General features: G+C 41.4%; 1 protein-coding gene across 2 annotated transcripts in view; it reads left to right on the forward strand.

Annotated features, from left to right (window-relative positions):
- The window catches only part of MRE11 (MRE11 double strand break repair nuclease), a 594456-nt gene that overhangs the window by 38790 nt on the left and 542362 nt on the right, over positions 1-13304 (forward strand). For both annotated transcript variants that reach the window (XM_077484966.1, XM_077484967.1), the window contains exon 4: positions 2612-2772. In XM_077484966.1, the coding sequence (XP_077341092.1) occupies positions 2612-2772 (161 nt within the window). The remainder of the gene's footprint in view (positions 1-2611; positions 2773-13304) is intronic.

Here is a 13304-nt window from a genome sequence, read left to right on the forward strand (position 1 = left end):
TTTGACTTGTCTCAGGTGTGAATGGGGAAGCAGGTGTGTTAAATTTGGTGTTATTACTCTCACATATTGGTCACTGGAAGTTTAACAGCATCTCATGGCAAATAACTCTCCGAGGATCTGAAAAAAAAATGTTGCTCTACATAAAGATGACCTAGGCCAGTAATGGCAAACCTTGGCACCCCAGATGTTTTGAAACTTCATTTTCAATGATGCTCATGCACTCTGCAGTGTAGTGAAGCATCATGGGAAATTTAGTTCCAAAACGTCTGGGGTGCCAAGGTTCGCCATCTCTGGCCTAGGCTATAAGAAGATTGCCAAACCCTGAAACTGAGCTGCCGCACGGTGGCCAAGACCATACAGCGGTTTAACAGGACTGGTTCCACTCAAAACAGGCCTCTCCATGGTCGTCCAATGAAGTTGAATGCATATGCTCAGCGCCATATCCAGAGGTTGTCTTTGCAATATAGATGTATGAGTGGAGCCAGCATTGCTGTCGGGGTTGAAGGGGTGGGGTGGTCAGCCTGTCAGTGCTCAGACCATACGCCGCACACTGCATCAAATTGGTCTGCATGGCTGTCATCCCAGAAGGAAGCCTCTTCTAAAGATGATGCACAAGAAAGCCCACAAACGGTTTACCGTAACAGTGCTACTGGTTTACCGGTTGCTCTGTCAGACCAGGACTTTGCAGGGTTTGCTTAACAGATCCCTATCCCCACTTTCTTCTGCTAGTGTGGGGAGGAGGTGGCCAGGGGGTGTAAGGTGACAGAAGAATGATGAAGATTCATACCGCTCAAACTTGGAACTTGTGACTGAGGGACACCTAGAGATGGAAAAGACATGCGGAGTGCAGCATGGCAAAAATGCACTGAATATTGAGGTGGCTTAAAGGAGCATGGTTAATAGAGTTTCGAGTGGTATTAAACTCAAAAACAAACATTTATTTTATTGCAAATTACAATTATTAGATGCGATGGCTGCATTTGTTTTCTTTTTTTAGACTTTCTTTACTTTATTTTTACTTGGTTATTCCGCCAGTAATTCTGATGTTTTTTAACAGAACAAGCTGTCCTGCAGATTTAGCAGTTAGAGGGTTGAGACAAACCATCTACCACTGGCAGAGTGTGCGGTGTGCAGAGTGCCAAGATCAGGAGTACGTGGTGTGCAGAGATTGGGAGTGCATGGTCTTATCAAACGAGCCCCCCTTATTCCCCCTACCAGTATAAACCCTCTTCCCCTTCCAGTACATTCAAAATCCTTCTGCCCCCCCCAACACAGACCTCAGACATAGCACGGCTCTATCTAGGCTGGAGATGTTCTCCCTCCCAGGCCCTTCATTGTAGTGATCTGAGAGGAGACAAAACTGAGCCAAAGAGGAGCCTAGGGAAAGCTGCCCTTGTCTGTTACACTGAGGTGACAGGGTGCGGAGGAGAAACTGCGGTTGTCTGGCGATGTCACCTTGCTTGCAGTAACAGAAGTAAGTGGGAAGCACAGCAGTATGTGTCAGGATCGGAGCTGATGCTGGCGGGGAGGAGAGCTGGAAAATAGTGCTGCAGACCGGTACCTGATTTCAGAGACAGGAGTCACCCATAGAAGTAAATGTGGGTATTGGCCAGGTAGTGAGCGGTGCCTGTTTTTTTCCCCAGACATGACGCTTGCCATTCAGACCCAAGAGTCAGACCAGAGAATTTTGTTTCTCATGGTCTGAGAGTCCTTCGGGTGCCTTTTTAGCAAACTCCAAGTGGGCTGTGATTTGCCTTTTAATGAAAAATGGCTTCCGTCTGGCCACTCTACCATACAGGCCTGATTAGTGGAGTGCTGCAGAGATGGCTGTTCTTCTGGAATGTTCTCCTCTCTCCACAGAAAAACACTGGAGTTCTATCAGAGTGACCATCGGGTTCTTGGTCACCTCCCAAACTAAGGCCCTTCTCCCCCAATATCTGGCTGCCCCGCTCTAAGGAGAGTCCTGGTGGTTACAAACGTCTTCCATTTACAAATAATGAAGGCCTCTGTGCTCATCGGAAACCTTCAATGCTGCAGAAATGTTTCTGTACCCTTCCCCCAGATATCAATACAATCCTATCTCGGAGGTCTACAGACAATTCCTTGGACTTCATGGCTTGGTTTGTCCTCTGACAAATGCACTGTTAACTGTAGGACTTTATATAGACAGGTGTGTGCCTTTCCAAATCATGTCTGATCAACTGAATTTATCACAGGTGGAATCCAATCAAGTTGTAGAAACATCTCAAGGATGATCGGTGGAAACAGGAGGCACCTGAGCTCAATTTTGAGTGTAATGGCAAAGGCTGTGAATACTTATATACATGTGATTCTTTTCATTTTTTGATCTTTTATAAATGTATTTATATATTCTCAAAAGATTTCAGACAAACTTCTTTCATGTCATTATGGGGTGTAGAATTTTGAGGAAAATAATTGAATCCATTGTGGAATAAGGTTGTAATGTAACAAAATGTGGAGCTGTGAATACTTTCCGGATGCACTGTATACAAGTGTGAACTTAGTCTTAAACAATGGGAGGCTCTTAGAAGTCTATTCGATTGAGTCCCTTAAAAGAAGTGACTGTATACATTTTTATATCTCTCCACAGGTCGATTTTTTGCTGCTTGGTGGAGATCTTTTTCACGACAACAAACCTTCCAGGAAGACTCTACACACCTGTATGGAGCTTATGAGGAAATATTGTATGGGAGACCGCCCTGTCCAGTTTGAGGTTCTCAGTGACCAGTCTGTTAATTTTAGCTACAGCAAGTAAGTGTGGTTGGTGCATGTGAAGAGCAAAGTGACACTGCCTGTTCTCTGTAGTAACACTGGTGCCTTCCTTTCTATAGCCCATGATTTTCTTGCCACCTAAAGGTGTAATTGCAAGTTTTTTTTTTGTAGTGCCAACTGCTGGTAAAATAGGAAATTGCAGGTCACCCAGAAACAGTGGTTGTAGTGTACTAGAGACCGTCGGTATTGGCAGTGGTGTTATAATGACTGCCCCATACGTTTCTACAATATTTGTATTTGTTTTTCCACCTTTTAAAATGTAGTGACGATAAACTCTTTATTTAAAGGAAAAAAAAATCTTAAAGTGATTGAATTTTTTTTTTTTTTAGAATAACAAACCTGTTATACTTACCTGCTCTGTGCAATAGTATTGCACACAGCGGCTCCAAACCTCCTATTCTGGGGTCCCCCACATGTGCTTCTCCTCTTCTCCAAATGCACCCATAGCAAGCCACTTGCTATCAGGGCACTTGTGTGGGCTTCGTTTGGAGCCAGTCTGCTTGCATCTAATGACACACACAGCATGGCTCGACACCCCCCCCCCCCCCACACTCCTCCTCACATGATCTGACTGACAGCAATCCGAGCCAATGGCTGTGGCTGCTCTCAGGCAAGCCTGTGAATGCAAGAAGATAAAGCCAAGTTGGGCTGGTGGCAGGGACAGTGCTGGACTAAGAGTGGTATTGGGTAAATGTTTTGGGAGAGAAGGAGGGCACACAGACAGTGAATTTTTTTTTACCTTAATGCATGGAATGCCTTTAGAATCACTTTAATTTCATTGTTCGTTCTCCATGGTCCTACTGTTGAATATTTTAAAGCTTATATATATTGAAAGTTTTCTACATCTACTTTGCAATATAGGAGGCATACAGATGACAGACCTAGTGGCATCGGGGAGTCTAGTTCCAGTAGGTTTTCATTGCTTTGTGTGTTCCCATTGGGAGAGTCACCTCTCTTTTTATCCTGCTAACCATTGTCAGTAGGACTCTAAATGAGGGACAAATGAACATTCTTGAGTTCTCACCAGAACTGGAGGGGAAAATTGAGCAATGGGGATACTTGTTCCTGGTGACAACTATACGAGAGAAAATTTCCCACACTATGGAAATGTTTCCTCTTATTTAAGTTTATGTCTATGGGACTGAAGTGACCAAAAAAAAAACTGCCTGCTTTAACTCTTTCCTCTGGTAGGTAAAATGGATCCTCTATATACAGGTATGTATTTCATTTGTGTATTTAACTGTTTGCTTTAAGAGGGGAAAAAATAAAATGATTATTATTGTGTCATGTTTCATCCTGCCTTTACTTTCTCTTTAATTTGGGTTTTGTGTTTGCAATTGTAAGACTCAGAGTTAAAGGATAAGTTCACCTTTAAAAATTTTTTTTTATAGATGTACATGCACAGAACTGTCTCACATGTGGGACGAGGGGTCCTGCTAAACATATTACATGTCACACTATAAATACGGGTGTAACATGTATTATGTTTAAAAAGTGAACTTAGCCTTTAAATAACTAGTTTACATTCCTATCACACTCCTTTCTTGACAAAGCCTGGAGCAAGAGGGTGCTGCAATAACAACCAGCTCATTGCATGGTGTCGGCATAGAAGAAAATATCACCGCTGTCAGAAGAGAGCTTTGTGTTGTTTACATACACAAAGCTCTGTCTTGTCACGAAAACCAGTGATCGGCAGGACCCGGTCATAACTGGCGGGAAAACAGTGACAGCATAGGAGGGCGGGCGCGTTCCCCCTACCTAAAAATGTAGAATTGCCCGTATACAGGGGTATGGTCCTGGGGAAAAAAGTGTGGGAACTCCCACCCAAGATCCACTCCCCCATCAAAAAAAAAAATGATACGCTCATATTCATGAACACTTCAAATGTGGTATTTTTCATCCAATTTTCGTATTGTGTATATGAAGCTTAACTGTTAGTACATAAAAAAAACAATCCTCAATAAACATAAATATGGTAATTCTTAATGAATAATCAGCATTCATTCAATTGTGCTTCCATGCAAATGTGAACATCGTGTTCTTATCTTTATTTTTTTGTATATAGAGTGTTTATGTGGTGAGTTTACACTTTTCATTGAACAGAGTTTGGATAACACAGGGTTAAATGGAAAGGTCATAAATGAACTGCACATTATCTGGACAGAATGCTTAGGGAAATAGTGATGTGTTCATATATAGTGATTCTTCGCAGCCGGCCCGCACTTTAGCAGTAAAACTACAATGCGTGGTTGGCAAGTGGTTAACCTAGCTGCCATAACCCCAGTATCCTCTTGTTCGGTGGGCGGTCCAGTTTCTGACAAGAGAGTGGTCTCTGCGGTGAATTTGACGCAAGATCACTTTTATCAGTGGCGGAAGAGGGCCCTCTTCCGCTTACCAGATCCGCCGGAAGCTGCGAAGGTGATTGGATCATCACCCTGGCTGGGCATGATGACGAGTGAGGGGAAGATGGCCCTCAACAGTCTCCATAACAATGCAGGACGGAAGCGATGTCAAAATGTTCCCGGTCCCAACCGGCACACGCCGATGTACGTCGGCAGAATGGCATGGACAGGCGTACCTGTACGTCCCTTTAAATTTGCCGCCATGCCATTACGCGCACGCGCCGGTGGGGTCCTTCGTGAGTTATTAATAAAAATGCCACCAAACTATCCTTTATTTTGTAAATGCTTTATATTTTGCGCAAATCAATAAACGCTTATTACGATTTTTTTTAACCAAAGATATGTAGAAGAATACGTATCGGCCTAAACTGAGGAAAACATTTTTTTGGGATATTTTTGGGGGATATTTATTATAGCAAAATGTAAAAAAATTAGTTTTTTTCAAAATTGTCACTCTTTTTTTGTTTATAGCGCAAAAAATAAAAACCGCAGGGGTGATCAACTCTATTTGTGGGAAAAAAGGACGTAAATTTTGTTTGGGAGCCACGTTGCACGACCGCGCAATTTTCAGTTAAAATAACGCAAAAAATGCTCAGGTCCGGAAGGGGGTAATATATTCCGGGGTTGAATCGGTTAAAGGGGCATTTTTTTAATGACCAATTTTTTTGTTGGTGCAGGTCACTGTTTACCATTTTTTTCCCCCTTTTTTTACGTTTTTTTATAAATGTCAGAGTGAATTTTCATTCATTTCTGTTCTCCACAGCCAAGGCCTCAGTTTTTTCGCCAGTGTCTAAGGTGTTGGTCACGAGTGAAGATGTGCTCTAAAGAGCTCCAAAGCTGCAGCTATCTCTGCTGGATTTAAACAGCCTCCATAGACCAGATCCATCCAAAGTGCCACTGAGACCAAGGTGGATGGTACCCGGGCCTCGTATATATGAAGCACAGGGTTTTGCCTGTAACGCCTCTCTTTGCAGGGCTGGACCCCAGGACCCAGGAATTTTTGGTCATGCTACATTACCTAAAGTTTTTCCTGCGGGGTGCTATACAGGTCCAAGGTAGTGGAACCCCTAAAATAGGGAGCCTGCCTTGATGGGTGAAGTTCGGATCTGTCTGTTACAGCAGTATATTTTTTTTAACCAAAGATATGTAGAAGAATACGTATCGGCCTAAACTGAGGGAAAAAAAAATGTTGGGATATTTTTGGGGGATATTTATTATAGCAAAATGTAAAAAAAAATAGTTTTTTTCAAAATTGTCGCTCTTTTTTTGTTTATAGCGCAAAAAATAAAAACCGCAGGGGTGATCAAATACCACCAAAAGAAAGCTCTATTTGTGGGAAAAAAGGACGTAAATTTTGTTTGGGAGCCACGTTGCACGACCGCGCAATTTTCAGTTAAAATAACGCAAAAAATGCTCAGGTCCGGAAGGGGGTAATATATTCCGGGGTTGAATCGGTTAAAGGGGCATTTTTTTTATTATTTTTTTAATGACCAATTTTTTTGTTGGTGCAGGTCACTGTTTACCATTTTTTCCCCTTTTTTTACGTTTTTTTAAATGTCAGAGTGAATTTTCATTCATTTCTGTTCTCCACAGCCAAGGCCGCAGGTCATAGAAACAGAGAATTCAGTACAGCTCTAGTCTGTTGAGGAAAAATGTATGCTGTATCTGCGCTGCTCTGTACCTGAGGGCTCTGTTCTAGTACCCGAGGGCTCTTTTCTTGAGGTAAATTGTCCATCCTCTCCAGAAAACATTTCATTTTGAGTAGGTGAATGTGGTTTGCATTGTGTACTGCCTTATATTATAGCTTTGGGACGCTTTCAGGCTTTTCTTACTAAAGTTCAGAATTACACCCCAACCCACCATCATGGAAGTCTCACCTGTCCAGGGTTCACAACACAGCCATAAATTATATCATTCCAGAAACAAAATTTGTAGTCATAGATTTTCTGTGGACAAACATAGATTGAAAACAATGGAGTATTATTAAAGCAATTTTATTTTTATTCCATTAAAAGTTTGACAAAGACACTAAAATTCTCTCCAGTTAGAGGTTCACAATAGGAATAGATTACAAACATAATTCACATGTGGACTTGATGCATTTTTGAAATACTTCTTCAGGAGAAGTGTTAATTTCGTTGACGAAGGTGTTGGTCACGAGTGAAGATGTGCTCTAAAGAGCTCCAAAGCTGCAGCTATCTCTGCTGGATTTAAACAGCCTCCATAGACCAGATCCATCCAAAGTGCCACTGAGACCAAGGTGGATGGTACCCGGGCCTCGTATATATGAAGCACAGGGTTTTGCCTGTAACGCCTCTCTTTGCAGGGCTGGACCCCAGGACCCAGGAATTTTTGGTCATGCTACATTACCTAAAGTTTTTCCTGAGGGGTGCTATACAGGTCCAAGGTAGTGGAACCCCTAAAATAGGGAGCCTGCCTTGATGGGTGAAGTTCGGATCTGTCTGTTACAGCAGTATCCTGCAGTGAGGAAAAGGTAAGGGAAGAAGCCTAGGAACTTTAAAAAGTCCACCAATGCTTTTTTCTTCCATATGTAAAATCTTGTCATGCCTAAAGTCTCCACTAGAGGGAGTAAATACATACCTTAGTACAGGGCTTCCCAGTCAGCTTAGAAGTCTCAGCTAAACAGCATGTGTGTGGTCTCAGCAAGCTAGGGAGGATTCCTCATCCAGAACATTTCCCCCCTGGGGAAAGGTAGGTACAACAGTAGCTTTTTTCAGTCTTGGCGTACCTAGACAATCTATTGCTAATAGACCAGTTGGTGGCTCGTTTGGAGCAAAGCGTGCGCATTACAACCAGTTACCTGCAAAGTCTGGGTTGGATTCTCAACCTAGAGAAGTCTTCCTTAATAGCGCTAAAAAGGCTGGAGTACTTGGGGCTGGTCATAGACTTTCAGGATTGTCCTATTAGGATCCAATCCAACAATGCCACAGCTGTGGCCTATATCAATCACCAAGGGGGCACCAAGAGTCTCGCAGACAGAGGTGAACCATATTCTAACTTGGGCAGAAAGGAATGTTCCATGTCTATTGGCAATCTTCATTCTGGGAGTAGAGAATTGGCAGGCGGACTACTTGAGTCGCCAGCAGTTATTCCTGGGGGAATGGTCCCTTCACCCCGACATCTTTTGGGCTGTTTGTCAAAGATGGGGGACTCCGTACATAGATCTTCTGGCGTCCAGATTCAACATGAAGTTAGTCAACTTCGTGTTCAGGACAAGGTATCCACTCGCATGCGGAACAGATGCGTTGGTGACCCCGTGGGATCAGTTCTCACTGATCTATGCATTTCCCCCTATTCAATTGCTGCCTGAACTTCTTTGTAGGATCAAGCTGGAAAGAAAGCCGGTAATTCTGGTAGCACCAGCATGGTTATACAGTTATCTCTACTCTGATTAATACAAGGAAGCCAGCTTCCAGAACTATATATTATAGGGTCTGGAGCAGTGTTAATTTTGGCAAGAATTTTTCATTTAGATTTAGTTTTAGTCCCATTTTAGTTGACTAAAATGTCCTACGTTTTAGTCGACTGAAATCTCCAGTATATTTTAGTCTACTAAAACTCATTTTAGTCATCTAAAATTGAATGGGTGTAATTCAGTTGTAATGCATTAGTTAACAGTTCTCTACAATTTGCAAACTCATATACTGCGGGAGTGAAAAATATAATATGTTATTTATTATTACATTGAGGTATGAACATGCACTACAGACCAGTGTTAATTTTTAAGTCAAATTTCAATTTAGTTTTAGTCTTTTGAATAAAATGGCATTTTAGTTTTAGTCCCATTTTAGTTTTAGTCGTAGTTTAGTCATTTCTGTTTTTTTAGTTTTAGTCATATTTTAGTAGACTAAAATAATAATCATTTAGTCGACTAAATTAACACTGGTCTGGAGGGCATGTTCCCTGGTGTGAATCCCAAGGTTGGCACCCTTCGAGATATATCGTAGGCAGAATTCTTGCCAGTCTACAATTAGGGGTAGAGATGAAGTTGGCCTTAAGTACTATTAAAGGCCAAGTCTCAGCTTTATCTGTCTTATTTCAAAGACCGCTTACTGCACATTCGTCAGTCCGGGGTTTTATGCAAGGGGTGATGCAAGGGAGATTCCCCCTTTTCAAGTCAAAGCGCACTCTACCAGGGCGGTTAGTGCTTCTTGGGCAGTGAGTCACCAGGCCTCCATGGCTCAGATCTGTAAAGCCGCAACGTGGTCTTCAGTGCATACATTCACCAAGTTTTATCAAGTGGATGTAAGGAGGTGTAAGGATATTGCCTTTGGGCATGGTGTGCTGCAGGCAGCAGTATAGGTCCTCAAGTTGGAGGGTTGTGTCTCCCTCCCCTCAAATAGCATTGCTATGGGACGTCCCATTAAGTTATTACTTAAGGCTTTGTGTCCCATGATTTACAATAAAGAAAATAGGATTTTTATAACAGCTTACCTGTAAGTCTTCATGCACATGAGACGCTGGTGAAAACTCTGAAAAATCCTTTTCTTGGAGTACTTCATGGGACACAGAGGTCCCTCCCCTCTTTTTGGGGTTTAAGTATATTGCTTTGCTACAAAAACTGATGTGCTCTTGGAAGGAGGAGGGGTTATATAGGGGAGTGAACTTCCTGGATTGGGTATACCAGTGTCCATCACCTGAAGGTGCCTATATACCCCACATAGTGGTTAACTATGGCTCTGTGTCCCACGATGTACTCCAAGAAAAGGATTTTACAGGTAAGCTGTTATAAAAATCCTATTGTTTTTAAAATGTTATATTTTTGTATTTTTCCGTTTTGTTTTTCAAAAAAAAAAAACCCCACAAAAAACGATTCGTTACCACCAAAAGAAAGCTCTACTTGTGGAAAAAAATGATAAAAATGTCATTTGGGTACAGTGCTGCCTGATCACGCAATTGTCATTCAAAGTGTGACAGTGCTGAAAATTGGCCTGGGCAGGAAGGGGGTGAAATTGCCCAGTAGGCAAGTGGTTAAACTACCTTGATGAAAAACAAAACAATACGTACAAAAAACAAAAAAAAAAAACACCTGTCACCGAAATTAATAACGTGCAGTATAGCCCATCGCGCCTTCATTAAAACTTCATTCTATTAGCATAGTTAAAGGCTTTGTAGTCTGTGGATTGGCTTGACACACAAGTCACCAAAATCTGAGGTCCCTGTGGCCTGCACTTTCTAACCTCTCATGTTCTAGAAAATGATACCCTAATTGCTAGTTGAGACTTATAAACTTTATTTTTTCATACGCTCATAGGCTGACTTTTTTTTTTATATGTTGCAGCCAGTGACAAAATCATTTAAATAAAATGTTTAAATAGCTTGTAGAAACATTAGCATGCAATGCTGATTATTTTTTAAATGGGTTGCAGGCAGGGAGTCACGGCTATTGAAGTGAACAGGTTATCGGGGGACCTGGGGATGTGATTACTATTTATAATAGCAATGCCAGTATACATTTTATTTTATGTGTGAAATTAATGTTATTCATCAAGGTAAAGGGCAACTTTCAAAGTGCAGAGAACCATAGCAACTAATTAGACTAACAAGACTACAGTAAGGTGATGGCAGATTGTTGATTGAGGCTTAGTGCATAGTATACATCAGAGTCTCTCTGTGCACCACTACATTGACCAATACCTTTTTCTGATAATTATGGAAGAATGCAGGCTGTTTGTTATTTAGCATGTTTCCTTTGTTATTTAGAATAGATCAAAGAAGAATTTTAGGTAAAGTATATTTGTTTACAGTTACGTTGGACCATCTTGGACCAATGTAACCATGCATGTGCCATACCTGCCTGATCTCCCTGGAAACTGGAAATCACTGTAGTAGGCATCACTGCTACAGTTATCTTCACTCGCTGTGCTGATTGGTTTACTTGCTGCTTACTAAACACATGAGGTTGCCCGCTCAGCATGGTGCCATTCAGAGACCGCTTTGCCTTTTCTCAGTTAACCACTTCAGCCCCGGAAGATTTGACTGTTCAATGACCAGGCCATTTTTTTGCGATAAGGCACTGTGTCGCTTTAACTGACAATTGCGCACGACGTTGTATCCAAACAAAATTGACGTCCTTTTTTTTTCTCACAAATAGAGCCTTCTTTTGGTGGTATTTAATAATCTCTGTGGTTTTTATTTTTTGCGCTTGAAAAAAAAACCTGACAATTTTGAAAAAAAACACAATATTTTGTACTTAATAAATATCCCCAATTTTTTTCCTTAGTTTAGGTTGATATGTATTCTTCTACATATTTTTGGTAATAAAAATCGCAATAAGCATCTATTGATTGGCTTGTGCAACAGTTATAGAGTCTACAAAATAGGGGAAAGCTTTATGGCATTTTTATTATTGTTTTTTTTTTTTTACTAGTAATGGCGATGATCTGCAATTTTTATTGGGACTGCAACATTATGGCGGATACATCGGACATTTTTGACACATTTTTGGGACCATTGGCCCCCAATAATATGCGCTGATTACTGTGTAAATGTCACTGGCAGGGAAGGGGTTAACAGTAGGGCGATCAAGGGGTTAACTGTGTTTCCTAGGGAGTGATTCTAACTGTAGGGGGATCGGACTGCCTGGGTGAGGAGAGCGATCGTTGCTCATACTTAGTATGAACAACAGAACGCTCTCCTCACCCCTGACAGCATGGAGATCTGTCTCCGTTCTGTCTCTGCGTGGAGGTATCGCAGGAGCACCCTCCTATTGGTCAAAAGGCGAACCAACATACAGCTTATTCGGTTCACCCAGAGGAGCCAACCTGTCTCAGTATAACTGTGGCGGCTGGTCGGGATGGGGTTAATGTAACGTCACTGTCCGAATGCTCCACCTCACATGATCACGATCTCTGAATGGTGCTTTGTGAGTGACCTCCTGTGTACACAATGCAGCAGGGCAGCCACTTAGCATGGTATAGCGCTATGTAAACTGTTGCTGCTGTATAAATCCTGTATAATAATCTGGAAGCTAGTGATCACTGTAGCAGTGGTGTCTATCCACTTCCCGTAATACGTATATATACATTGCGGTTTGCAAGTCGTTTACTGGGGTTAAGACTGAAGCTATCAGTCATAACCCCAGCATTTGTTTTTTCATGAAATCAGTCCAAGCGGCTCATTAAGCTCGAGAAGCACTGGCAAGCAGCTGGAGGGTGCGCCCAAGAAACAATCCAACGGTGCGGCCGGCTGGTCACAGAGGTGAACAGGTACCATATCGTCTCTGATTGCCTCTATGGCCTTGGAGGACAGGAGTGATGTCATGATGTCACTTCCAGTCTAGGGCGGAAATAAACTTTTTTTTTTTTAATCTTTTACTTTCAAGAAGAGATTTGAGGTCTTTTTGATTTCTGATATCTAATTAAAGCGGACCTGTCACCCTTATTTCTATTACAAGGGATGTTTACATCCCTTGTAATAGGAATAAAAGTGATCCAAAAAAAAAATGAGAGACAGCGTAAAGATAAAAAATAAAATAAATAATGAAACAAAAAAGAGGACTCCCACCCCTCCATGCTCACGTGCAGAAGTGAACGCATACACAAGTCGTGCCCGCATATGTAAACAGTAATCGCACCACACGTGCGGTATCGCTACAAATGTTAGACTGAGAGCAATAATTCTAGCACTAGACCTCCTTTGTAAATCTAAACTGGTAACCTGTAAAAATTTTAAAGCATCATCTATGGAGATTTTTAAGTACTGTAGTTTGTTGCCATTCCACAAGCAATTTTAAAGCGTGACATATTAGGTATCTATTTACTCGGGGTAACATAATCTTTCATATTTTACAAAAAAATTAGGTTATACATTTTGTGTGTGTTTTTTATATTTCATTAAAAATTGCGTTTGAAAAACTGCTGCTCAGATACCGTGTGATATAAAAAATTCAACATTCTGCATTTTATTCCCTTGGGTCTTTGCTAAAAAAATATATGATGTTTGGGGGTTATAAGTAATTTTCTAGCAAAAAAATACAGATTTAAACTTGTAAACAAAGAGTTTCAGAAAAGAAAGCTGTAAATCACTGTATAGCCACTTGAAGAGTTCCAGAAAAACTCAAGTGGCTATACAGTGATTTACAGCTTC

This window comes from Lithobates pipiens, unplaced genomic scaffold (genome assembly GCF_037356315.1).
Source record: "Lithobates pipiens isolate NorthernLeopardFrog02 unplaced genomic scaffold, aLitPip1_a1.2 Scaffold_17, whole genome shotgun sequence".
Classification (NCBI taxonomy): Eukaryota; Metazoa; Chordata; class Amphibia; order Anura; family Ranidae; genus Lithobates; species Lithobates pipiens.